The sequence below is a fragment of the Trichosurus vulpecula genome, chromosome 2, assembly GCF_011100635.1.
Source record: "Trichosurus vulpecula isolate mTriVul1 chromosome 2, mTriVul1.pri, whole genome shotgun sequence".
In the NCBI taxonomy this organism is placed as follows: Eukaryota; Metazoa; Chordata; class Mammalia; order Diprotodontia; family Phalangeridae; genus Trichosurus; species Trichosurus vulpecula.
The window spans coordinates 44,222,052-44,249,057 of record NC_050574.1 but is presented as its reverse complement, the minus strand read 5'-3'; the positions used below and the strand labels follow the sequence as shown (position 1 = coordinate 44,249,057).

Sequence of the window (27,006 nt, the reverse complement as noted above, 5' to 3'; positions counted from 1 at the left end):
ACATTGCTAAATATATGCAAGGTCGTTAACTAGTGAAGTCACTTGGGAAGGGAGGAGTTGGAGGGATGAAGAAAGGAAGGCTTCATGTAGAAGATAAAGATAACAATAACATTATGTAGCGCTTACTATATGCTGGGCACTTTGTTGAGCGCTTTACAAATAAAATTTCACTCGATGATCTCTAAGGTTTCTTTGGGCTTTGAAAAGTTGTGGGTTTAAGTTCTTTGGGGACAGAGCTTCTAAAGCATTCCGGCTTCGCGGCTCCTTCCCACCTATCCAGATATTGCCAGCATGTCCGCCGTTGGGGGCTCCGCTGAGCACGAAGGGGAGGGGCGGGGAGCTGCGTCGGCGCGGCCCAGGATAGGGGCGGAGCCCGGGAGTTTGGGCGGGCGCTAGGACCCGGTGGGAGGCAGTGGGACGTCACCCCGCCGCGCGCCTGGGAGACCCGGGTTCCGCGCCGGGGCCGCGGGGAGAGAAGGAGCCGGAGCCGGAGCTTCTGGGTTCGGCCGCCCCGCGCTGAGCGCCGGCAGCCGGTACTGGTCCCCTGGGTTCGAAGGGAGGAGGGGGTCCGGGCGGGTGTGCATTATGTAGCGGAGAGGGGTGCGGGGCTCTGCCCAGCTGCTGCTACTGCTGCCGGCTGCGCCAGCTGTGCCCTGGATCTGCCGCCGGAGCCAGATGGGCACTGTCCGGAGCGCGGGAGGGAGGCTCACAGCCTTTCCCCTTCCCAGATCGCCCCCCTTCCCAGGATCTCCCCCCCTCCACGGCAGCTGCATCTTCCAGGGGGTCCCCATTTTCAGGCGACCATTCCAGGGGTGCCCCTTCCTGCCTCCCACATCCTCCGACCCCCCACAGTCCTGAAAATCCCAGGAAGGGAGACCTGGAGACTCTGAACTTTCCTGGGCCCTCGCCTGCGTGCAGAGTTGGGCGTGGGGAGGGGGGGGGTGCCTTAGGTCCAGATGACCGGCCCTGGCTTGGCAAACGAGAGCCCTAGCTACACTCCGGGCCGCTGCAAGATGGGGGCGATGCTCATTTTACTGTGGGACCCCCCCCCACCTCCCCCAAAACCTGATCATCCAGCCCTGCTACTCTGGGTTTGTTTGGTCCAGCGACCCTGGTCAATTTCTCTTAAACTCCTGGAGGCTGGAGATGGTTTCGTTTCATTTTTTGTGTTCTCACCCGCCTCCCTTAGGCAGAATTGGCTTCTGAGGTCCCAGAGTGTGGGAACCTGGAGGGTGAAGTCTAGTCTGTTCACTCATTTATTCAATAAACATTTATTAAATGCTAACTGTGTGTACCTAGGTACTGGGGCTGCAAGAACAAAGGCAAAATGGAGGGGGAAAAACTCAAACCTGAAATAGCCCCTTCTCTCAAGGGGCTCACATTCTCATAGGGTTGTTATGAATCAAAATAACATATGTAAAGCACTTTGCAAACGTTGCTATGTAAATGTTAGCTATTATTATCATTGTTATAATGTAGGAATATCATAGCTGCCCTAGGCTGTCCTAACGGTGACTCCAACTGTTTTAGGATTTGGGGGATTGTGCTCGACAGTCCTTGGGAGTAGGGTTTTGGATACTTTCCTTTCCCATTAGAAAGGGACCGACAGCAGCCTAACCCTACCAGTCTGGGTGGCAGATGAAGGCTCTCCCAGATGGGTAAGGGCTTCCTGAGTTCTAAATTCGACTTTAATTGTGTAAGTTTGATAATTTAATAATAATTTATTTATATAAATATAAATCTAATTTAATAATAATAACAATTTAAGGTTCTGTTTCTTTACCCGTGTGATCTGTGAGTGCCTCTTTGCCCCTTTGGGTTTGGTGGGACAGTGGGTACAATTAGGCCGAGCGGTTGCTTAGGAAAGGGCCTAGGTCTTCTTTCTCCTCTCCCAGGTGGCCAGAAGAATGACGACTCTCACTCGGCAGGACCTTAACTTTGGACAAGGTAAGAGCTCTGTTTTTCGGGGACTTGGGCCAGACAGCTGACATCGGGTTGGTTCTGGTATTGGTGTCACTGTTCACACAGCGGCACCTCAGAGTCTGTTTCTCTTGTCTCCAGTTGTGGCTGATGTTCTCTGTGAATTCTTGGAAGTGGCTGTGCATCTCATCCTCTATGTCCGAGAAGTTTACCCTATTGGAATCTTCCAGAAGAGAAAAAAATACAATGTGCCTGTCCAGGTAGGGGATAGAGCTGTGAGGATATTATGGAGTATTGTATTTAGTTCTTGGTCAACCCATTTTATGGTGGACATTGTTGATAAACTCATTTGGGTCCAGGGGGACAAGGGGACAGGAGAGTGTGACATATTAGTATCATTTGAAAAACCCGGACTATTTGTCCTAGAAAACAGACATGATAGCTATTTTCATAAATCAAAGGGCACTCATGTAGAAGGGGGTTTCTGACTTCTCTTGGCCCCAAAAGATAGAACCAGAAGCAGAGGGAAGTTGCAGAGAGGCAGATTTTGGTTGGATATAAGGAAAACTTCCTAACATTTATTGAAAAGTAGGGCGGGGTTCCTTAGGGGACAGTGGGTGCCTTGTGATGAGGAAATCTTCAAGTGGGAGCTGGATACCCATTTTTTGGGAATCATAGCTTTAGAGTTGGACCTCAGAGATTATCTGGTTCAACCCTCTCATTTTAGAGGTGAAGAAACCAAAGTCAACAAAGGTGGTGTGGCTCATCTCTTTTGTGTCCCTAGCACTTAGTACCATACTTGTCACCCAGTAAGTGCTTAATAAATGTTTACTGAATTGTCCCAGGTCGGGAAGGTAGTCAATAAACATTTATTAATCACCTACTCTGTGCCAGGCACTATACTTAAGTGCTGGGGATACTAATTAGAAAAAGAATGACAGTCCCTGCCCTCAAGGAGTTTACAATCAAATGGGGGGAAAGTTCTGAGTCCTCTATAAAGGGAGGCTTTGTGAGGGGTTTGTTGCCTCTCCCTCAAGGGGCTCTGAGGTGATGAGTATAAGAGGCTGTATCAGTTTCCAGGATGATGAGATTTCAGGTGATGAGCTTATCATGGGGGAGGCCTGATGTTCCAGAAAAGCAAGAGCAGAATCACTGACTGCATTTCCATAGTAATTTCTACTGCTCCCTGATTTGATGTCTCTTGGGGAAAACGACGTGGGTGTAGGAAATACAGAAGAAATACAGGGTAGGATTTCAGGGGAAAGTACTTAGCAGCTGAGGGATTCTGGAAAGGCCTCTTGTCAAGCTTCCACACCTGGAGCTGAGCCTTGAAGGTGTCGTGGGACTAGATCACCTTTTGGGTCCTTCCAAGTCAGTGGTTCTGAAAGGAAGCTTCAAAAGGGCTTGCTTAGCACCATGCTGCGGACTAGAAGCAGTTCTGAAAGATAACAGGTAGCATTTATATAGTGCCTACTGTCTTTCAGGCTAAGTGCTTTCCAAATATTATCAAATTTGATCCTCAAAACAACCCTGGGAGGTGGGGGATGTTATTACCTTCAGTTGATGAAACTGAGGCAAATAGAAGCTGAGACTTACCCAGGGTCACACAGCTAGTAAGTATCCGAGGATTTGAACTCGGGTCTTCCTGAATCTAGGCCCAGTGGGATACCTAGCTGTCTTGATCCTAGACTTCTAGGGTGGGTAAGAGGGTTCAAGAGATGAGGGAGGCTCCAGGAATCCTCAGTGGGTCTTTTGAGGAACATCGGGAGGCGAGATCTGTGTTTTGGGTTTCCTTGGGATTCCTGCTTGACACAGGTTTGACTAGCTGCCCTCTGGAGTCTCCCCCATCTCTGAGATTCTTCTAATCTGTGGAAGTTTAATGTCCCAAGTGGGAAAGGAAGAGCCTGAGCCCTCGAGCCCCAGGAAACTTCCTTTCCCTAGTACTTGCTTGGCCTCTGAGATCCCCACATTCCAGCATTTTTCCTGGCCTATTTACAAATGAAATCATCTTTCCCCTTAATCTGCTTTGAAAGAAAGGGGAAAAGAAAAACTTTTCTCTGTGATCTAAAGGAGAGGGAGGACAGGTAGCCAAAGAAGCTACCCAGAAAATTCCAGAGATGATGAACTCTGAATGCAGATTGTTCTTTCCTTCATTAACTCTCCTTATCCCTGAGTGCCTGGTTGGGATGTAACCAATCCTAAACATCCCTTAATGTCTCCTAACCAGATTTGGGATGGGAAAGAGAAGGGAAGCCTCCACCCCCTCCAATGCTGGAGCCGTAATCATATCAACTGCTGTTGTTGCATGGAAAGAAGCTGTCAATCTGGTGCTCTTGTTGGCTCCACCATAATCTTTCCTAACCAAGATGGCCCTCCCTGGCCACCACTGCCTTACATGTGCTCTCTTCCCCCATTCAATAGAAGTAAACACAACAGCTGTTATTTCTTTATCCTTCCTCTACCCCCTAACCCCACCAAACTTGGAAAAAAGGTAATCTTGAGAAGGGGATGGTGGGAGATCAATCAATATCTGTTACTATTTACTACTATTAACTGTTAAGCACCTACTGTGCTCCAGGTGCTGGGGATACAGAGGCAAGGAAGGCAATCTTGCTCTCAAAGGGTTTATTTTCTTTTCAGGGAAACAACATGTGTGTATGTACATACAAAATAAATACAGGATAATATTGAGGGCAGTATGGACAGCTGGTGGGGGATGGATAGTGCACAGAGTGCCCGGCCCTGGAGTCAGGAAGACCTGGGTTAAAACCAGCCTCAGATAACTAGCCGGGCAAGTCATTTAATCCTGTTTGCCTCAGTTTCCTTATCTGTAAAATGAGCTAGAGAAGGAAATGGCAAACCGCTCCACTGTCTCTGCCAAGAAAACCCCAAATGGGGTCAAGAAGAGTCGGACACAGCTGAGAAACAACTGAACAGTATTGCAGGGGAACATACTGGAAACTGAGACGTTTGGGAAAGGCCCCTTGATTCCCAGGTATGGCTTTTTGACCCTATTCTGAATTTTGAGAATCGGGGGAAGCTTGAAGAGAAGCAGTTGGTGTAGTGAATAGAGAGCTGGCCCTGGGTCCGGTTCCAGCCTCTTGACACCTACTGGTTGTGTGACCTTGTATAAGTCGAGACTATAAGTGTCAGAGAAGGAGAAGGTGCTGATCTGCTTTGGCGGAGGCAGTTCCCTCACCTGGGAGTTCCCTATACCAAATAAAACCACAAGTCTAGACTTCTGAAGGATATAAGTCAAGTCTTAAAAGATCTTCCCACTTTGCACAAGAGGAAGAAAGCATGGGATCTCCCTTCCTTGACACCCAGTGTCTCTGTGTGCCCAACTCCCAGCCTATTCCCTGACATATAATAGGTACAGACATCAAGCCCTGAGTCCAGATCTGGCCTCAGATACTCACTGGCTGTGACCGTGGGTGAGCCACTCACCCTCTGTCTGCCTCAGTTTCCCAACTATAAAATGGAAATGATATTGGCACCTCCCTCCCAAAGTTGTTGTGTGGATAAAAGGAGATAGTATTTGTAAAGCACCGTGTAAATGCTTACTGTTAATAATGAGATGCTGTTCTAGGATAGAGACCGACTTTTTGGTAGTTTTTTTTTTTTAGTTAAATTGAATTAAGTTGAAACTCAGGCGGTATGAATAGATGAAAAGCATTTATTAAAACCTGACTGTGTTAAGGGGTGGGGGTATAAATACAAAATCAAAGAAGCCTGGAGTCTGACGGTGAAGACAAGACGTGGAAGGGTTTTGTAGTTCCATCATTTCAGTTGTGTCTGATTCTCTGTGACCCCATTTGGGGTTTTCTTGGCAGAGATATTGGAGTGGTTTGCCATTTCCTTCTCCAGCTTATCTTATATATAGATGAGGAAACTGAGGCAAACAGGGTCAAGTGATTTACCCAAGGTAACAGCAAGCGAGTGTCTTAGGCTGGATTTGAACTCAGGTCTTCCTGACTCCAAGCCTGGTGCTCTATGTACTGTGTCATTGGAAGGGTTAACATTATTGGGCGCTCATCAAAAGACAGAACTTTGAACTGTTCTAGGGTGGTGGTCATTCAATCTTTTTTTTTTTGAACAATCGTTTTTCAAAATGTTGTGTTCCCAAATCTCTCCCTCCCTCCTGCTTCCCCTCTCCCCTCCTTGAGAAGGCAAGCAATTTGATATCAGTTATGCATGTGTAATCTTGCAAAACATATTTCCATATTAACCGTGTTGTGAAAGAAAACACAAATAAAAAATAAAACAAGAAAAATAAAGAGACTTTAAAAAATATACTTCAATCTGCATTCAGAGTTCATCATCTCTGGAAGTAGATAGCATTTTTCATCATGGGTCCTTTGCCTTGGATCATTGTCTTGACTGAAATTGCTAAGTCATTCACAGTTGATCATCCTTACAACATCGATGTTACTTTACACAGTGTTCTCCTGGTTCTGCTCACTTCACTCTGCATCAATTCGTGAATCTTCCCAAGTTTTTCTGAAGCCATCCCGCTCATCATTTCTTATAGCACAATAGTATTCTATCACATTCCTATGCCAGAACTTATTCAGCTATTCTTCAATTGATGGGCATCTCAATTGCCACCAGAAAAAGAACATTTTTTTTAACAGTTAACAATCTATTTTTAATTTTTTTCCTACTTAATAGTATTTTAGTGTTTCTAATTATATATAAAGATAGTTTTCAACATTCACTTTTATAAGATTTTGAGTTCCAAATTTTTTTCTTTCTCCCTTCCCCCCTCCCAAAGATGGCAAGCAATTGGATATAGGTTATACATATACCATCATGTTAACTATATTTCCATATTAGTCATGTTGTGAAAGAAGAATCAAAACAAAAGGGAAAAAAACACGAGAAAGGGAAAAAAACAAAAAAGGAGAAAATAGCTTGCTTTGATCTGCATTCAGAAGCCATCCATAGTTCTTTCTCTGGATTGGACAGCATTTTCTACCATGAGTCTACAAAGAGAACTTACATAAATATTTTTGTATGAATAGGTCCTTTCCCTTTGTCTTTGATCTCTTTGGAATAGTAATGGTATTGCTAGGTCAAAGGGTATGCATAGTTTTTTTTTTTTTTTTTTTTTTGGAGGGAGGAAGACAAGGCAAGTGGGGTTAAGTGACTTGCCCGAGGTCATACAGCTAGTGTGTCAAGTGTCTGAGGCCGGATTTGAACTAAGGTCCTCCTGACTCCAGAGCTGGTGCTCTACTCACGGCACCACCTAGCTGCTCCTGGCATGCATAGTTTCATAGCTGTTTGGACATAGCTCCAGATTGCACTCCATCCTCAAGATTTAACTTGGCAGTTGGGAGGCGTGTAATACATACGCAAAGTTTTCCCCTCAATAAGAGCTGTCATTTCTGTTCCTTGTGAGTTCAAGGTTCTATGTGTTCTGAGGTGTCTTGAGCCTATGGTTGACAGGCAAGGTTTCTAAAAAAATTTGTGAATACTTGATTCACAATGGTGCATATGCTGGTGAAGTCAAATTTATATAAAAAATTATTTACAAATGACTTTTTATCTATAATTGCATGCAGAATTTTGTGGCACACCCAACAACATGGCATGCTCATTGATAACCACTGACCTAGGGGAGATGAGGGTGGGGATAGCAGTTCTTGGGGCCCCTCCATTCCACCCCTATTTCCTTCCTCTTCTTCCTATTTTAATAAGACTCTATTGCAATTGGATTGCTTGTGGCTTTAGGACAGGGATAGTTTTACTTTTTTTTGGTCTCTATATCCTCAGCATCTGCTCCATGTACATAGTAGGAGCTTTATAAATGCTGATTGATTATCCCAAGGACCTCATTCTTGGTTCTTCTGTGAACAGATGTCCTGCCATCCGGAGCTGAATCAGTACATTCAAGATACCCTCCACTGTGTGAAGCCACTGCTGGAGAAGGTGAGTAATAATCCTGCTGCCCCTGCCCTCCAGATCCCCTCCAGCCCTCTGGTCTTTCTAACTGCCTCATTTGTGCTCCTCTGGAGGTCACGGATTCTGCCTGAGCTTTGAGACAGGTCATCAGATTAGATCTAAGGCTGGAAGGGTCCTTAGAGCTAATCTAGTCTCTTCATTTTACAGACAGAGAAACTGAGGCCCAGATGGGTTGAAATGGCTTACCCAAATGCATAGAGTAGCTGAGTGGGGATTTGAACCTGGGTCCTCTGTTTTCTCTTTTCTAAAATGAGAGAGTTAATAGTCTCCAGCTCCCCTCGGTCTCTAAATCTGTGATCCTCTGAATCCAGATGCAGCCCAGCTCTTTTTCTCCTGTGCCATGTTTCTCTCTTGTATTGGCTACATAATATACAGAGAGCTGGATGACCCCTGGGCAATCCAGGATTGGTACCTCTTGGTGCCCCAGGCAAGGTAAAGAGCAGTTGCTATCTGCATAGGTAAAGGGAGCTTCCTTCCCAGGTGGTATCTAATGAAATCACACATGTGCACACACACACACACACACACACACACACACACACACACAGACACACATGCATAGTCAAAATTCAACGCCCACATTATGCTACTATGTGCCACCATTATCTTCCATTTACTGTGTCTGGACATAGTTGTTTGCAGTTGTCTCTCCCATTAGAAAGCAAAGTCCTGGAGGGCAGGGGCTGGTCTTTTTATTTTCAACCCTTATCATAGTGCCTGGTACATAGTAGGCACTTAATAAATGCTTATTGACTTGATTGTTGACTGACTTCAGGAGTAGAAGGGAGCAAAAGCTCCCTTCTGGGCACCGACTGACTTCAGGTGATTTTTATAACTCTGACCTGTGGAGGAACTTTAGGGTTTGCATTCTGGGGCTCTCTCCCTGCTGCGGGATGCCTGAGAAGGATGTGGGCGCCAGAATGCTGGTTTCTCCATGGCTTTGGTCGTTGTGGTTGACTTGTATTTCCAGAATGATGTGGAGAAGGTCGTGGTGGTGATTTTGGACAAAGAGCACCACCCAGTGGAGAGATTTGTCTTCGAAATCACTCAACCTCCCCTGCTTTCTATCAGGTAAGCCCAGAACTCTGGCCTCCCTTCTTTGAAAAGAGTCACAGAACCGTAGGATTGCTGGGAGAAAGCTTAGAAAAGAGAGCACCAGAGCTCATGGGGTCTTAGAACATTGTTAGAATATTAGAGCTGGGCAGGGCACTCAGGACCCAGAACAATGGAACTCAGAGGGACGCTAGCTCAGAAAATGTCTGAGCTGGAAGAAACCTTAGAAATAGACAATATCAAAACTTGGGATGTCTGATAGAACCAGAAAGGACCTCATCACGGAGAACATTGGCACTGAGAACCTTGGGGTTCTTGAGCTGGCCCCATGAGCTTATTTTCTTAACCCTTTTGGTAGCCATATTTCAATAGAAGTGGCTTTCTTTGTAGTCCTGTGTGTTTTATTTTTAGGCCTTTAAAAACATGATTCTGAAAAGGGGTCCATCCACAGGCTCCCCCAGACCGCCCAAAGGTCTGGTCCAGGGATGGAGAACCTGTGGCCTTCTAGGTCCTCAGATGTGGCCTTTTGACTGGGTCCAAATTTTACAGAACGAATCCTTATATTAAGGGGATTTGTTCTATGAAGTTTGGATTCAGTCAAAGAGTTGCACTTGAGGATGTAGAGGGCCACGAGTGGCCTCAGGGTCACAGGCTCCCCACCCCTGGTCTAGTCTAACCTCTGGATTTTAGGGATGAAGAACTGAGGCTGAGAAAGTTCCAAAAAGGGCATGCCTATGTGTAGCTTGGCATTTCTCATAGGATCATAGGTCTGTAGCTAGAAGGGAGCTCAGAGCTATGTAGTACTTCCTCCCACCCCCCAATTATACAGCGGACAAAAAGGCCCGAAGGGAAAGTGATTTATCCCAGGTCACACAGGTAGCAGAATGAGGATTTGAACCCCTCTTTTCAATTTCTCCTCCTCTTGTTCTTTGCCCCTGTCCAGCAATATCATGCTAAAACCCCATTCTGATGTGCTTAGGAGACCCAAAGAATGGGGCAGACTGATAGGGGGGACCCAGAACCCTTTGCTAGACTCCATTTACATGGCTTTAGTGAAAAGAACCCTGGGAGTCAGGAACTTGGGTTCCAGTTTCAGCTGACTTCCTCTCTCTGGGCCCTAGTTTCTCCATCCATAAAATGAAGAGAATTAATTGAGATGATCTTCCAAGGCTCTAGCCCACTGACAGCCTGGCTTTCACTGGGTGGGTGAGGCCTGTGGCTGAAAACTCCTTACAGTGTACACAGGGTGACCTTCTCTCATTCCCAGCTCAGACTCTCTGTTGTCCCACGTGGAGCAGCTCCTTCGTGCCTTCATCCTGAAGATCAGTGTCTGTGATGCCGTCCTGGACCACAACCCCCCAGGTAGGCCCTGCTCACCTGTCCTGAGTGTCCTCCTGACTCCTTGGCTTTGGGTGTTTGCTGGTTTTTTCCTGTCCATCCAATTAGGCATCTGTCCTTGGGGTATGGGTCTGCAGGGGAGCCTCCTGTAGGGCATTCCTGGCACTGAGCTGAATTCCCCTGGGCATTTGTGGGGATGCAGGTGCCTTGGTCAAGTGCCACGCATGCTCCATGGGACATGCTTGAACCCAGCCCATTGCTCTGCCTCTTTCATGAAGCCATTTATACCCCTCCCATTCTTCAGGGCCAGGCTTCCCCCTCACTACCTCCTGGAAGTCTTCCATGAGGGACTTACTCCTCCTGGGTCCAATCATACCATCCACTCAGCTTAGACCATTTCTACTTATGTACATCCTTGTGGGGCTCTTTTAAAAAAAGAGACTGTCCTTAAGTCTTTCCACACCTATATTTAATCTTCATTAGACCAGGGAGTGCCAAAAGGACAGAGGCTGTGAGTGGGTGGAAGTGGGGATGGCCTTGAAGGGAATAAATAGGTCTTAGAAGATGGGTCCAGCTGGGCAGACCCTGGGTCATTTTACCCTGAGTATTAAGGGGCCAGAGCATTGTGCTCGAGCCAGCTGGGGAGGGCAGACAGAAAGGATCCCAGGGGGAAGTGATCAGGCTTTCTCTCTGTGGGTACCACCCTTCCCCTCCTGCTGTGACGTCTCTTCCTCCCTGATCCAGGCTGTACCTTCACTGTCTTGGTCCACACGCGGGAAGCAGCCACACGAAACATGGAGAAGATTCAGGTGATCAAGGTGAGTTCTGGTCCCTGACTCTGTGTGTCAAATGGTAATTTCCTGAGGATATCTGGTCTCCAGCTTTGCTTCTGACAAAGGGCTTGCTATCTGACCATGGAATGGTCTCTTTCCCTCTCTCCACCTGATTCCTCACGTGTCAGTATGATTGGGTGAATGAAAAAGCATTCACAAAATGCCTGCTATGTGCCAAGCACAGTGCTATGTATGCTCTGGAGAGACACATACCAAAGGGAGATGACCTTTAGCCTCCGGGGGAAACAACACAGCTGGGGAAGGAGGCCAGGAAAGGAAGGGTATTGTGTTCTGAGAATTGTAGAGATTCAGAATGGAGCCGTAGGTTGAGATTGTCATGCTCATTCCAGAAGGTGGTGTTGGTGTGATTAATGTATCCCAGGCCAGTGAGAGGGGTTAGGGAGGGAAGGGAGGTGGCTGGACAGGATGGGAAACATGGTTCAGAGCTGCCTGAATATATAGTAGGTCAGCAGAGTGTCTTGTGTACCCTGGACAGTCCAGCCTCAGACCAGAAGGTCCAAAGCTGAGTGGATGAACTCCCAGGTAGGAGGGGCAGCTTAGTGGGTGATTCTCTGCCCAGAACAATCCATCCCCTCTGTGGCCTGCTGAGTGATGAGCCTCTGGCCTTGGGCCTGTCTGGGAAGGGGGGAGAACTGGCCATTTCTTATGCCGGGAGGAGACACCCATAAAACAGGGAGGAGAAAAACATTCTGCTGGTATCACAGGGCTGGTGGGAGAAGAGGAATGTGCTTCAAAAGGAAACCTGTGAGATCTGGTGGATGTTATCTGAGCCTCGCCCTTGTTTGAGGTCCAAGCTCCTCCACCCTCCAGGCAGGGTGCCTGGCACACAGTAGGTGCTTAATAAGTATTTATTAAATCTTAAAAAATTATTAATCACCTACGGCGTGCAAAAGGTGGGTAGTGGTATGAACAGGGGAGGATCCTTTAAGGATGAAGAACTTATAGACCCTGTTGACATATGGCTGGGGGAAACTGAGGCCCTGCTTAGAGAGAGAGTGAGCTCCACCAGGGCGGGGCCCATAACTTAATAGAGAAAGAAGAAACAGACATACACATACAATTAGTGAATAAGCTTTTATTAAGCGCCTGCTGTGTATAGGTACTCTGTGAGACACAAGGGAAACCAGTCAATTTACATTCTATTGGGAAATATCCACGATACAGAAAATCTGTGATAAGTGCACTAGAGACATGCTGCACAAAGTACGCTGTGAAGTTCAGACCTCAGTGTCTCCCTGTGTAAAATCAGGGGAGGTTGGACTAGGTGGCCTGAGGTCCCCCCAAGTTCTAAATCTATAATCCAAAAGTGAAACAAAAGGGGCATGTGTGCGTTAGTCAATAAGCATTTATTAAGCACCTACTGTGTGCCAGGCACTGTGCTAAATGCTAGAGATACAAAAGGAAGGCAAAAGATAGGACAAAGGAGGGGTGAGAATTTAACAGGTGAATGTGGGGAGGGGAAACATTCTAAACATGTAAGACAGGATTAGCCAAGGCTGGGAGGTAGGGAGGAGACTCCCCATGGAATCTGGCTTGGTTGGAACATCAAGAAAGGCAGGTACTAATATGACAGTTGGTGAGAAGGCCACACTGTGGGGCTGCCCTTAGCTTCCATAGGGATCTCCCTCCAAGTGCTATGGCTCAAAGTGGGAAGGGACTCCCTTTGGCCAGGGATTTTTTTAATAAATTTTTATTTCATTTAGTGCTTCCTAATTACATGCAAATTTTTTTAACAGTCATTTTAAAAAATTTTGAGTTCCAGATTTTCTCCCTTCTTCCTCTCCTCCCTCTTTGAGAAGGCAAGCAATTTGATTTGATACCAGTTATATATGCGAAGTTATGCAAAATATATTTCTATATTAGCCACTTTGCAAAAGAAATAGACAGAAAAAAACCCCAAGAAAAATAAAACTAAAAAAAATATGCTTCAATCTGCATTCGAATTTAGTAGTTTTCCCTCTCTCTCTCTGGAGATGGATAGCATTTTTCATCATGAGTCCTTTGGAATTGTCTTGGCTCAGTCTTGATCAGAGTAGCCAAATCTTTCACAGTTGATGGTCCTTATAATATTGAGGTTACTATGTGTAACATTCTTTTGGTGTGTTCTAAATTGTTCCCCAAAATGGTCACACTACTTTATAAATCCATTAACAATGGTGGTGTTGTGAACTGATCCAACCATCCTGGAGAGCAGTTTGGAACTATGCGCAAAGGGCAATCAAACTCTGTGTACCCTCTGATCCTGCAATACCACTACTAGGTCTGTATCCCAAAGAGATTAAAAAAAGGGGGGGGGGGAAGAAGGACCTTCTTGTACAAAAATATTTATAGCAGCTTTTTTTGTGGGGGCAAAGAATTAGAAGTTAGAGGGGATGCCCATCAATTGGGGAATGGCTGAACAAGTTCTGGTATAATTGTGGTGGAATACTATTGTGCTATAAGAAATGACGAGCAGGTGGACATCAGAAAAACCTGGGAAAGACTCACATGAGTTGATAGAGACTGAAGTGAGCAGAACCAGGAGAACATTGTACACAGTAACAGCCAGAGTGTGCGATGAACAGCTTTGATAGACTTAGCTCTTCTCAGCAATACAAGGATCCAAGGCAATTCCAGAGGACTCGTGATGAAAAATGCCATCCACATCCAGAGAAAGAACTATGGAGTTTGAATGCAGATAGCAGCAGACTATTTTTACTTTTTTTTTTCATGTTTTTATTCTTTTGGTCTGCTTCTTTTATGACATGACTAATATGGAAATGTTATACGTGATTATACATGATTACACATAGATAACCTATATGAAATTGCTTACCATCTTGGGGAGGGAAGAAGGAACTCAAAATTTTAAAAAACGAATGTTAATATTTGCCTTTACATGTAATTGGAAAAAAACAAAATACTATTTAAATTTTTAAAAAAGAGATTAAATGCCCCTAAAACCCCAGTGCATTAATGTCCCAATTTTTCCATATTCCCTTTAGCATTTGTCATTTTCCTTTTCTATCATGTTAACCAGTCTGAAAGGTGTGGGTTGGTATCTCAGAGTTGTTTTAATTTGCATTTCTCTAATCAGCAGTGTTTAGAGCATTTTTTTCATGTGACTATTGATAGCGCCCATCTGTTCTCTTGCTTCACTTGGAGGATTTTTTTTTTTTGGTTGGGAGTGTGTAGGAAGCTGCAGGAGCAGAGAGACAGAGAGCACAGTTATGTGTACAGTAAAGTTAACATAGGTGTTTTTCTGGAATGGGGATTTCTTTCAGAATTCTTAAGGTCAAATTTCTGTGATGTGAATTTATATAAAGTGAGAACTGTCTGTGTATTGGCTCAGCCTACCCATGAGCAATTCTCCAGTTGTTTAGATGTCTTTATTTGTGTGAAAAGTGTTTTGTGATTGTGTTCATAAAGTCCCTGGGTTTGTTTTGGGCAGGTAGACTACCAAGTATTTTTATATTATCTGTAGTTATTTTAAGTGGAAATTCTTTTTCTATCTCTTGCTGCTGGGTTTGGTTGGCAGTATGTAGAAATGCTGTTGATTTATGGGGGTTTATTTTATATCGTGCAACTTTGCTCAAGTTTTTTTAGTTGATTCTCTAGGGTCCTCTAAATATACCATCATATCATCTGTAAAGACCGATAGTTTAATTTATGAACATCCCTGCTTCATCCCTGATCTTATTAGGAAAGAACATTTTAAGAACATTGCCCAGAGATTCTCAGCTGGGGGTTTTCCCTCTTCAACAACTTATGTCTCATGGAATTCTGCCCTCTTTGCTCTCAGGACTTCCCCTGGATCTTGGCAGATGAGCAAGATGTGCACATGCATGACCCTCGGCTAATCCCACTGAAGACCATGACCTCAGACATTTTAAAGGTGAAGCTGAGTGGCAAGGACGTCATGGGACCTAGGCATCCCAGTGACTGCTGGGAGACACATTTCACAATGCTTAGAGAGTGTTTGTTAGGGGCCTAGGGGATGTGATCAGACCTCCTAAGCTACCTTTGGTTGATGGCTTAGGAAGAGCCATCCTATTATTTTAAACTCTCCAGGAAGGAATTGGTTTCTCCCATGCCTCATACCTGGAACAGAGCCCACGCATAGTAGCCTGACTTGTCTCATCTTGGTTGGCCTGGGGCACTTTGGGCAAGCTCCCTCTCACCTAGACCATGACCCAGGCTGAGAATGGGCAGGCTACAGACAGCCCTTGGCTATTTCCTCATGTCCTCTGACCACCCACCCCTCTTGAGTGAGAGCATTTGTCTCAGTTAGAAAGAGTCCCCAGGATCATAGAGGCCGGGTGGTCCAATCCCTGTCCCCACAAAGCATCCCTTCTATGACATCTTGGGCAAGTGGTCTTGCTCAGAGAGCGCTAAGGGAAACTCGTGACCTCCTAAGGCAGTCTGTGCCACTTTTGGATGGCCCCCATTAGGGGATAGGGGTTAGGATGTTCTTCCTGACACCAAGGCCAAATTTGCTTCTCTGTTATTTCTAACCACTGCTCTCTGGCATCACATAGAGCAAGTCTGATTCCCTCCTTCCACTTAGCATTTGTGTAACCCAAGGCAAATCACTTCTTCTCTGAGCCTTAGTGTTCTCATCTGTGAAATGGGGGTGGGGAGATGGTAAGAATACCTCGCCTTAAAGTGCCACAGAAACATAACTTTTTACCTTCATCACCACTGGCATGGTTTCCTTCTAACAGATGCAGCTGTATGTAGAAGAGAGGGCTCACAAGAGCAGCTGAAGCAGGCCTCCCCAGCTAATGCAGGACTGGACTTTGGCGGCAATCATGGGCCCCTCCTGGCCTGGAACTGCATCCTGGGCTTCAAGTGCGCTTACCCCGTTGTCTGGCAAGTCCACATTGCCCTCGATACTGGCTCCCTCTGCCTGCTCTGGTCACACGCAGACCAGCCTTTGATCGCTAGGAAGGAATCCCAGGGATAGGGTGGAGAGAACCCAGGACCTTGTTCTCTGCTGTCCACAAGTGGTCATTGTATATCAGACTGTGGTTTTTGTTTCAATAAAAGACCTGAGGGCAGCGTCTTGTGGATTGTTGCTCCAAGATAGGGAAGCCTCGATTGGCCTGAGACTGAGGATGCTTCTGGAAGAGCCTGGACCATTCACCCCCTGACCCCACACTTTCCTCCTTCCTCAAACCAACTGCAGGCTGTCTCTATGGAAAGTGTTTATTGAAAATCAAAGCTGTGAAAGTAGGAAGATGCTGTCACCATTCATTCCATCTGGGTCTGGATCTAGTTGCTACATCTGGCTGCCCCTTCTGTAGGACTGGGTTTTCTGGTGACCTCAGGGCCAATGGTGATGCTGCTGTTGGTGACTCGGGGGCCATACCACCCAGCCCAGTACTGAGTGTCCTTGCCCCCGTGCTGGAAGCGGATGTGACGGACTCCTGGGGGGTAGTTGGAGAATGTGTGGGAGACCTGGGGGAGGACAGTTAGTCACTTAGTGGAGGTATTTCTATGGTTCTTAACCTTGGGTTGGCAGAATTGGAGGGAGAGGGAAAGTAGGGGATGGAGATAATATGGAATAGAAAGGTCTGGGCTGTATAAGGCAGGGATTCTTAGACTTTTTTGTGTCCTAGACCCCTCTTGTGAAGCCTGTGGTCCCCTTCTCAGTCATGTTTTTAAATGCATAAAATAAAATAGTAGGATTACAAAATAAACCAATGAAATATGGTCATTGAAACATAGATATATATATAAAATTATAAAATATAGAAATATTTCTATTTATAAGATGTTTCATAAATAGAAGTAGGTATTATATTTATAAATATGTATATGTTTAAAGTTCATGTACCTCAGATTAAGAACCCTTTCTGCGAAGTATTCTCTGACCAAATTCCCTCAGAGAAGATGTGGAATGGGGACAAAGAGAACTGAAATGGGAAAGCAGCCTAGGGCTTCTCTGTCATCCTGTCCCCCAGGACCTCACTGACCTCTCGCCACTCGAAATCACTCCATTGCTCGATCTCCACCGCTGGGGGCTCAAACGTATCCAGAACAAGGTAGTCAGCGGACAGCAACTGCACACAGATCTGGTAGCGGCAGCCACAGTCATATCTGGCAGCAAACCTACAGGAAGGAAGAAGGGCCAGTTGAGCGCAAGCAGAGAATGCCAAAGTCAAAAAAGTGCATTCTGCTCCTGGACTGAGAGGCCTCTTTATCATGTCCCCAACAACTGGTCATCTGGCTTTCCATCTAGGATGTTTAGTGGGATGGCAGTGACCACCGGGGCGCAGAGGAGGGAGCACTGGCCTCGGTGCTAGTGGACCTGGGTTCAAATTCTGGCTCTGAGGATCAATCATTTCACTTCCCTACAGGCCTCAGTTTCCTCATCTGTAAGATAGAAGAGTTAGACTAGAATCTTGACCCCACATGGGATGGAGACCCACGGGTGAAGAAGCACTGAAGGGGTTGCGAGTGGAAAAAAGTTTAAGGAGCCCCGAACTGGATGACCGCTGGGGTCCTTTCTAGCTCTAAATCTATGATTCCATGACCTGATGTTACGTATGGATAGGAGGTGCTTCTTTATGTGAAACCTTGCTAGCATAGCCCAGCCGGAAGTCCTGATTGGTTTTCAACTCAAGTGCCTTTTAGGATCATTGGTTTAGAGGGGGGAGGGACCATGGAGTTCACATAGTCTAACACTTATTTAATAAATGGGGAAACTGAGGCTCTCAAAGAGTGACTTGTCCAAGGTCACACAATTAGTCAGTGTCTGAGGTGGCTCTGCAGTAGGTCTGTACTTAGAGTCAGGAAGACCTACTGCAAATCCACCTGAGTACAGTTGGATTGGATTAAATGCTATCGTTGGGCTTTCCCATGGGATTACAAATTAATCAACAAGCATCTATTAAGCACCTACTATGTGCCAGGTATTAAGTGGTATGAAGGTACAAAGACAGAGAACTTATAACAAAGCAAACTATTTACATATGTATATGTGTGTGGACACATACACACATATACACACAAATAAATATAAGACGCAGTAGCCAATGGGAGGGTCGAGAATGGCCTCATGAATGGTGGAAGCAGTTTTGTTTCCACAGAGTTGAAAGTATCCCCACCCCCGCCGCAGCTTTAGCAGAATGTGAGTCAGGTGACCGATTAGAACCAGTTCTAATCAGAGCTGTGATCTGGCAGAGACCAAGCTCTGGTAGGTGAAAGGTTAGAGGCTTGTGGATACTTAAAGGAGACATTTGAGGAGGGCATGACATAGGCAGTCAGGGGGTTACATCTGGCGAATGAAGAGCCTGGTGGGAGATTGGAATTAGAAGCCAATAAAAGGACTGGCATTTGTCTGAGTCCCATGTACTCCCCTTACTCTGTTCATGGGAGGTACACATTTATTCAGGAGGAATAAATGTAAGATATAATTAAAACCTTCCTGGCCTTCCAACGAGTATTGTTTATTCCTAGACTGAGTATGTTTCTAACAACTTGATCTCAGGTCTTTCTGAGTTCAAGACCAACCAGCTCTCTCTCTCTCTAGTGTTCCACCACGTCTCTTGTCTACAAATAGGACAAACTTAATAAATGTTTGTTGGGTGATTAAAAAAAAAAGAATGGCATCATGGAGAAGGTGGTAATCGAGGTGAGCTTTGAAGGAAGAAGCTAAGTGTTCCTAGAGGCGAAGTGAGGCAAGGGAAGGTCCCACATATAAGATACCCTATACCAGGAGTGGGGAACCTGCGCCCTTGAGGCCACATGTCTCAAGTGTGGCCCTTTGAATCCAAACTTCATAAAACTTGGACTCAACCAGAAGGCCACAGGTTCTCCACCCCTGCATACAAAGACAGGGGTGGGAGATGGCATGTCATGTGTAGAGCACCAAGGTAACCCAGTTTGGACTCTAGAGCCTGTGAAGGGGAATAACATAATAAATCTGGAAAGGTGGTTTGGAGCCAGGTTGTGAAAGGCTTTACCAAAAGAGGGGTTTGTATCCGATCCTAGAGTTAATAGGAATAGCTGGGACCACCCTGTGCTTTGCCAAGATCAATTTGGCTGCTACAGGGAGGGTAAATTGGAGAGGAAGAAGAGACTGGTGGCAAGAACACCATGCGGGAGGCTACAGCAGCAGTCCAGGGTGACTTGGCTGGTTGCGATGTGAGTGGAAGGGAGACGACAGATTCAAAAGACGTTGGGGAGGAAGAATCTACCAGACTTGCCAATTATTTGGAAATGTGGGGGAGGGGAGAATGGGGAGTTAGGGATGACAGTGAGGCCATGAATCTGGATGACTGAGGATAAGGATGGTGGTACCCTCGGTAGGAAGAGAGGAAGATGAGAACAGTGAGTGATGGTGTGGGCTAAGTTGCCTGCTGGGCCTCAGGTCACACTACCATGTGCCTTGCCATGTGCATAGAGTCATGGTGAAGAGGAAAAAGCACCAGGATGGGGACAATCCCACCCCACCCCCCTAGGCTCCAGCCCACTCACCAGTCCTTGATTATGATGTCCGGCCTTACTGTGTCCATTAGTTCTTTCCAATATCCCTCGGCTTGCAGGTCCACCATCTGAGACTTGAGGCACGTGCTGGGGAGACATGGGAACGTCTAGTTGGGCCTGGAGATGGGAGCTCTTCCTATGCCCACCCCACCATGCCAGTCAGGGGCACTAGGCTCAGCCCATCCGATGTGACCTCCCAGGGCCATCTTGTGACCCCTCCCTCAGCTCCTGGGGTTCTGTCTCTAATAGGAGAATGAATGAGTGAGGTAGGGGTCTTAAAGTTACCTCCCATTAAGTCATCTCTGGAAATGAAGGACTCCCCTTGAACATTAGTAATCAGTGACTTAGGGCAGCCAGGTGGTGCTATAATGCATACAAGGCCAGGCCTGGAGTTAGCTCAAATCTGGCCTCAGACACTTATTAGCTGAGTGACCTTGGGCAAGTCACTTCACCCTGTTTGCCTCAGTTTCCTCATTTATAAAATGAGCTGGAGAAGGAGATGGCAAGCCACCCCAGTATCTTTGCCAAGAAAACCCCAAACAGGGTCATGAAGAGTCAGACAGGACTGAAAATGACTGAATGACAGTAATTTGGCATCCAGTAACTTCAGTAACTCATTTTTGATCCCTCAGCAATTGCCTTTCTTCACAAGGAGGAAATGTGAAAGGTAAGGAGAGGAGCTGAGTCCCTGGCCCACTGCTTATGACCTGAATTACCTTGGCTGAGTCATCGCCTTCCTCCAGCCTCTCAGCTTCTCTGTCTGCAGAATAAAGACATGGGACTGGATGGTCTCACTGGTTCCCTCTGGCTCCTGACCCTGGGTCCCATGAGCTCTTTGAGGGAGGGGCATGGCTTTTACCTTTCTTTGCATTCCCATTAGCACATTCGTGGTTCAGTGGTTTCAGTTATATCTGACTCTTTGTGAGTCATGCAAAGATACTGGAGTGGTTTGCCATTTCCTTCTCCAGGCTATTTTACAGATGAGTAAGCTGAGGCAAACAAGGTTAAGTGACTTGCCCAGGGTCACACAGCTAGTAAGTGTTTGAGGCCAGATTTGAACTCAGGTCTTCCTGACTCTAGGCCTGGAGCACTGTCCCCTGCACCACCTAGCTGCCCACCTGGCTCACAGTAGGTACTTAATAAATGCTTGCTGGTTGACTTTAGTCAGTGAATTTATTGGTCATTTACTTGTTGTTAGGCACTGTGCTAAAACCTGGGTGGGGATGCCCTCACATTCCTGTGAAGAAAGCATAAGAGTGACCGGGTACAGCCACGACACAGATACAGACTAGATGGAGGGTAATTTCAGAAGGGAAGGCCCTTGAAGCAGATAGAGCATTCCAGGGACAGCCAATGCAGATTCACAGAGATGGGAGGTGATAGCTAGCTGGCTCAATGATAGAGTGCTGGGCCTGGAGTCAGGAAGACCTGGGTTGAAATCCAGCCTCAGACACTTCCTAGGAAGTTGCTTAACCACATCTGCCTCAGTTTCCTTGACTGTAAAATGGAGATGATAGATCAGGTGCTATATATAAAGGTTAGCTATTACAATTGCCTTTATTTCTCAGCTGCCCATCAACCTCCTGGCCCTACTCTCCCTGGCCCCTCCCTTCCCACTAGAGCCCACTCAAGTCAGGATTCCTCTTACTGATAGGAGGTGACAAAGTATTTCTTCACTCTGGGGTCTGGAAAATCTCGCCCGTGGGCTCCAGGTATGTCTTCCACTTTCCATTTATCTCCTCCATTCTGGTCTATTGTCCAAAATTTCAACCCCTCTAGAAAAAAGAATAAGCATAATCTTGAGCTCCTTGGGGGAAGTGGGTGGGTTCAGGGCAGGATGTGAGGCAGTTGGAGGAAATGGGTGTTTAGAGAAGAGAATGCTTAGGTTGGGTTATGATAGTTGTCTTTAAGGTGGTTCAGCACTTTTAGACATTTACTAGCTGTGGCAAGTCACTTAGGCCCTGTCTAGGAGGCAGCTAGGTGGCTGGGAGGAGGGCTTGGCCTGGAGTCAGGAAAACCTGAGGTCAAATCTGGCCTCAGATAGGTACTAGCTGTGTGACCTTAGGCAAGTCACTTAACCTCTGTTTTCCTTAATTTACTGGAGAAGGAAATGGTAAACCACTCTATTATCTTTGCCAAGAAAACTCCATAGACAATATGTTTCATGGGGTCACAAAGAGCCTGACAGGGCTGAACAACAGAGCACTCTTTGCTAGAAAGATGTATCAGTAATTAAGATGGGACTTTTTTTTTTTTTTTACTGTTTTTTCTTTTGGAGCACTTATTTAATAGACTGCCCTTGATGAGTCCCGCCTTTGTTTCTTTGATTAAATCAGGAGTCTTTGATGACCTGCTTGCCTCTGAAAAGGGTATATAAACTCAGAGATTGGCATTTTTTGTTTGGGGCTCTCACTCACTGGAAGAGTGACGCGTGACTCTGGGCAAGCCCTCCCCCATCCCCACTTTGCTAACCCAGACCCATTGGTTCTTCTCTGGTAACTGGATTGTGATTTGGTCTGTTTATATTGTCTCCATTTGTAATTTATTTGTGTTTGCTCTGAAGTTCAGGGTATTGGCTTTTCCCCCTGAACTAAGCCAATGATATATGTATGTTGGATTAAAGTGAGATTGTTAACCCCTTACTTTCCTTAGTAAAGCAGATCAAAGAACCTGTGATGGCAGCTCTTGTTGGTCCCGTTGGGTCTTACGCCTCAACAGCTGCTGCTAGCCAAATTGTTGCTACGAAAGAATAGCAGTTAATTGAATATTTGTAAGAGTGGCTGTTTTTATTGAGGTCAAGATCTGACATGCTTTGAGTTTCCTGTGTATGTATGGCAAGTTCTGTTTATTTTCCAAACCCTATGCTTGTCATCTTATGCATGCTGCATATGTGATTTCTGTGATTTCTTTGGCATCGGTAACTCTTAAGTGAGTAATTCTCTCTACTTGTGAAAGCGGGTACTTTATCTGCAATTTATGGCTTTTGTTGCCAGGAACACTGAGAGGTTGGAATCTGCCCAGGGTCACACAGCCAGTATGCTTCAGAGATGGGACCTGAACTCAGTTCTGGTCTATTCCCCCTGTTATACCATGCTGCCTCCACAGGAATGTGGGTCAGGAGGGAAGACTGAATATCTGGGACCCAGATTCTGGGTCTTGAGTAGAAAGAGGCCGCCCAGGATTAAACAGCCTCACCAAGGTGAGCAAGGACACTTTATTACTGAGTTGGGGTCCTGTTGTACACCCCACCCCACACACACCCCAACTACCCTCAACCCCCAGTATGAGAATGTTACACTTTTGTTTTTGTATTCTCACTGCCTGGCACCCAGTAGGTCCTTAATAAATCCTTGTTGATTAATAGGTGCTTAATAAATTATTTTAAATTGAATTGAGACTTAGCATATGAGACCTTGGGTCCTTGCTCCACAAAGAACAGAAATTTGAACTCAGGTGCTCTAATTCCAAATTCAGTGTCATCACTACTGTGCCACCCTGCCTCCAAGGGAAGTGACTTGCTTAAGATCACATGGGTGGAAACTGTCAGAGTTGGGATTTAAAATGAGTCTTCTGACTCCAGATGCACTGGGCTACCCAGACCATGTACAATCTACATGCCTATAGTATGAGTCAGCTTTGATGAGGTGAAGGTGGGGACCCACCTTGGGCACAGGGGTTGCGGATCAGGTTCCTCTGGAGGCTGCAGAGGAAGTAGAAAACCTTCCAGTCGGCTACTGGCTGGTCCCAGTTCTCGGAGATGAAGCCCTCTCTCTGGCACTTGCGTTTCCACAGGGACACCAAGTCGATGAGGTCCCTCCACAGGCTGCAGACTAGCCGGCAGTGCCTCAGCAACTCCCTGGCTGGCACCAGGGAGAACAGCTCCAGGAGGACGTTCTCAGGCAGGTCATTGATGGAGGCCATGGCCCTGGCACCAGGGGTGGGGATGGACAATCATCCACAGTCGGCACAAGCCTGGGAGGAGGCAGTATCTAAACAGGGAAGGGAAGAGAGCAGTTAGGAGGACATCTGACAGCAAGGTGAGGGGCAAGGAGCGTTTGGGGCCTCTGAGGCTTTAAAGGCACTTTGTACATGCTATATCATTTGATTTTTCTGAACAGCTTCTCAAGTAAGCTACGAGAAGCAACTGCTTTCCCTACTCAATAAACTCCAATGGCTCCCTATTGCCTCCAGGATCAGATAAAAGTCCTCTGTTTGGCATTCAAAGCCTTTCATGTTTTTATATGTAATTGACAAAAATAAAATACTATTTAAAAGAAAAAAAACCCACCACAGCAAAGCCTTTATCATAATCTGGCTTCTTTTTCATACCCTTTATTCCCCTCCAGGATCCCTTATTTGTTGATCCTCACAAACAGTGCTCCATCTCCAGACTCAGAGCTTTTGCAGTGGCTGTCCTTCATGCCCCAGAATGCCCTCCCTCCTGATCTCCATTCATGACTTCCCTGGCCTCTTTCAAGACTCAGCTTGAATTCTACCTTCTATAGGAAGTATCTTGTAGAAATTCTGAAAAATGTCCTAATGTCACCTCCCCCCACCCCCAAAACCCAGTATCTTCCCCACTGATAGTACTTATAATTTACCCTGGATGTATTTTGTTAATTGTTGAGAGTAGGAACTCCATTTGCCCTTTTTGTGTATCCCCAGAGCTTAGTACAGTGCTGGCACATAGTAAGCACTTAGTGATAGGAAGCTAGTTAGCTTGGGCTGGGGGGGGGGGCAGTTATAGAGCATTGGACTTGGGGTCAAGAAGACCAGAGTTCAAATCCAGCCTCAGATATATGCTAGCCTGTGTGATGCCATCCAAGTCACTTAACCTCTTTCTGCCTCAATTTGCTCAACTGTAAAATGGGAGGGAATAAGAATTTATTAGGTGCCAGGTACTGTGCTAAGTACTTTTCATAAATATTATCTCATTTGATCCTTATAACTACTCTGGGAAGTAGTTAATAGGGTTGTTGTGAGGATCATATGAAATAATATTTGTAAAACAGTAGATGCTTAATAAATGCTTATTCCTTTCCGTTTTACAGTTGTGGAAACTGAGGTTGAGACTTGTTCAGGATCACCCAGCTAGTAAGTATCTGAGGCTGAATTAGAACTCATCTCTTCCTGACTCCAAGGGCAGTTAGGTGACTGCTGGGCCTGGGGTCAGGAAGTCTCATGTTCTAAATTCAAATCTGGCCTCAGACATCTAGTAGCAAAGTGACCCTGGGCAAGTCACTTAACCTTGTTTGATTCAGTTTCTTCCCCTGTAAAATAAGCTGGAGAAGGACATGGCAAACCATTCCAGGATCTTTGCCAAGAAAACCCCAAATGGGGTCACAAAGAATCCAGTTTCCTGACTCGAGGCACAATGCTCTAACTACTACACCACCAAGTGCTTCTAAAAATGTACTAATAGTACTTACTTCATAAGAGGGTTGTTGTGGACATGAAACGAGATCGATTACAAAGTAGTTTGCAAACCTTTAAGTGTTATTATCATCATCATTATCACTTACTGGCTGAGTCAATGGCTAGGACATTAACTGACAAACAAGGCCCTTCCCCCATCTGGTCCTCACTTTCCTCACCTGTTAAATGAGGATAGATACTCTCTAAGGCCCCGCCTGCCTCCCAACGTCCCTGTTCTAAACTACCTCCCAGCTCCGATATTCCGTGTTCTAAAGTCATTTCAGGCCTTGACATTGTCTGTTCTCAAGTCCGTTCCTGTTCTAACATTTTATTCGGCACTTCAAACAATTACAAGTAACGCAAGTCAGTTCTCACTTGCCGGACGATGGAGGGCGGGATGCTTTTCAAAAGGGTGCCCCCTCTCCTTTCTCTACCGCTTGAGGTCCGGCTCGCGCTAAAATCGGTCCCCTTTTCCAGTGCCCAAGGATAAATTGAAGGGCTGTCATCACACGCCGTACGCGATCTTCATGAGAACCAGCCCTGTTACTGTTCCCCTGGGCCCCTTCCCTTTCTAACTGGTCAGTTCCGGCTCTCTGACCACTCCCTATGGACACAGGCTGAGCGGTGGCCGAACCAGAGGCAGAGAGCTGAGGAACGCAGAGGCCGGGGTGGGGGAGGGGAGATACTGAAGTCTTCTCCCCCGCCTCCCTCCTTTAGCAGTCCCCCTGGACAGGATGCTGGGGATCCCTGGCCCCCTCTGGATGAAGGTGGAGCCCGACCTACCATACCCCCCTCACCCCTGCCTCCAGCAACGAACGTGCGCAGAGACTGGGTCTGGCCAGGAGTGGCAAAGCTAAATTTGGCCAGGCTGATAGGCCGGCGGTTGCCGCTTGGGTCCCGGGTCCTTGCTACACACATTTCCTTTTCCCCAGCGCCCGCCGCAAGGCAACTGACTAGAGACGTGCCTAGGAGACTGCAGGCTGCGTTCGGACAATGCGCATCTGTTCGAGAGGCCCCCTCGTCTCCCGGCTTACAGCCGGGGAGGGGACCCAAGTGTTCCGGCCCCCCCGGCTCCTCCTCCGCCCCGTCTTCCCGGGCAGACCCGATCCCAGCCTCTTCCCCTGCCATGCTACGACTAGGCAGAAACCTGGGGGCTCAGCCGGAGCGGGGCCGGGCAAGTCGGGGCTGGCAGAGAGTTCTCCTACATCCGTCAGCCACTCTGGCTTCGGCGGCTTTCGTAAACACTCCAACCCCGAGCTTCCCGGCCCTCCCTGCAGCAGGGCCGTTACTGGGCCTTCGCTGGGGATCTGGGAAATGCAGTTTTTAATCCTCTCTCCACTAAGATCTGGATTGGAATCCTGCTTCCGACACTTACTAGTTTGGGAGACTATGAAGACGTTGCTTCCTTTCTGATGGTAATAATCATAGGATCGTAGAAATACAGGTGGATGGGACCTCAGAGGCCATTTAGTCCGGTCTGCTTCATTTCACGTATGACACTCTCTTACATAATACGCTGTTTTTAAGCCTGGGAGAAATATAATGGTCCCTGAGTTCCAGGTGTTTCTCTCCTATTTTAAGGAGTTTTAGAACAACGATGTAGGAGTTCAGGAATAATTGCTCTGAATTCTCAGTTAGGAAAATCCCTAGAATTTGGGCAGAATTTGGTCTCTCTGCCTAACTAACCAATTCTATTTATCTTTATAGTGTCTTTGTGACTGAGGTAAAAATTCAATTTACAAGAAATATTTGGGTAATAAAACAACAGATTATGTTGTAGTGTCAGTGGATAGACAGGCCCCGGGAGGGGAAATTGGGAAGAGAGCTCACTGACTTTTTCTTGGGGCTTCCCTCAGTCGGTTATCCTCAGGAGCTGTCTGAAGAGGCAAGTGACCGTCCTTAATATCTCCCTCCTTTGCCACAGCTGAGTCCGTCCTTTACTTCCCAGATGTTGTCTAGAATTTCTGGCTTGCTCCAACCTCTTTTCCAG

At 46.4% G+C, this 27,006-nt stretch overlaps 2 protein-coding genes across 6 annotated transcripts; one reads left to right on the top strand and one right to left on the bottom strand.

Moving 5' to 3' along the window:
• Positions 1-451: 451 nt before the first annotated feature.
• MAD2L2 (mitotic arrest deficient 2 like 2) lies at positions 452-16,168 on the top strand. Of its 3 annotated transcripts, none has more exons than XM_036743082.1 (9): positions 452-533; positions 1,896-1,947; positions 2,062-2,180; positions 7,780-7,851; positions 8,855-8,955; positions 10,205-10,299; positions 11,020-11,093; positions 14,911-15,003; positions 15,833-16,168. In XM_036743082.1, exons 2-9 carry the CDS (start codon positions 1,908-1,910, stop codon positions 15,872-15,874), a joined length of 636 nt encoding a protein of 211 aa, XP_036598977.1. In that variant the 5' UTR covers positions 452-533; positions 1,896-1,907; the 3' UTR covers positions 15,875-16,168. The 3 variants fall into 3 exon arrangements, with proteins under 3 accessions (XP_036598977.1, XP_036598975.1, XP_036598976.1); XM_036743081.1 differs by adding an exon at positions 1,531-1,658 and having other exon boundaries at positions 476-533; positions 14,911-16,168; XM_036743080.1 differs by having other exon boundaries at positions 14,911-16,168.
• LOC118835807 (F-box only protein 6-like) lies at positions 14,276-26,474 on the bottom strand. Of its 3 annotated transcripts, none has more exons than XM_036743077.1 (6): positions 25,392-25,606; positions 23,264-23,590; positions 21,250-21,376; positions 19,593-19,688; positions 17,087-17,222; positions 14,276-16,568 (listed from the first exon to the last, which is right to left on the bottom strand). In XM_036743077.1, the coding sequence occupies exons 2-6, from the start codon at positions 23,520-23,522 to the stop codon at positions 16,383-16,385; spliced, it is 804 nt and encodes a 267-aa protein (XP_036598972.1). In that variant the 5' UTR covers positions 23,523-23,590; positions 25,392-25,606; the 3' UTR covers positions 14,276-16,382. The 3 variants fall into 3 exon arrangements, with proteins under 3 accessions (XP_036598972.1, XP_036598974.1, XP_036598973.1); XM_036743079.1 differs by lacking the exon at positions 25,392-25,606 and adding an exon at positions 26,392-26,474 and having other exon boundaries at positions 16,299-16,568; XM_036743078.1 differs by lacking the exon at positions 25,392-25,606 and adding an exon at positions 26,164-26,318 and having other exon boundaries at positions 16,299-16,568.
• Positions 26,475-27,006: the final 532 nt, after the last annotated feature.

Coding starts and splice junctions, on each gene's coding strand:
- MAD2L2 (XM_036743080.1), top strand. CDS start 1,908: ATGACGACTCTCACTCGGCAGGACCTTAACTTTGGACAAG. Junction 10,300..11,019: donor CCTGGACCACAACCCCCCAG/GTAGGCCCTGCT, acceptor TCCCTGATCCAG/GCTGTACCTTCACTGTCTTG. Junction 11,094..14,910: donor AGAAGATTCAGGTGATCAAG/GTGAGTTCTGGT, acceptor CTTTGCTCTCAG/GACTTCCCCTGGATCTTGGC.
- LOC118835807 (XM_036743079.1), bottom strand. CDS start 23,522: ATGGCCTCCATCAATGACCTGCCTGAGAACGTCCTCCTGGAGCTGTTC. Junction 19,689..21,249: donor TACTTTGTCACCTCCTATCA/GTAAGAGGAATC, acceptor ATGTCTCCCCAG/CACGTGCCTCAAGTCTCAGA. Junction 17,223..19,592: donor GACATCATAATCAAGGACTG/GTGAGTGGGCTG, acceptor TCCTTCCTGTAG/GTTTGCTGCCAGATATGACT.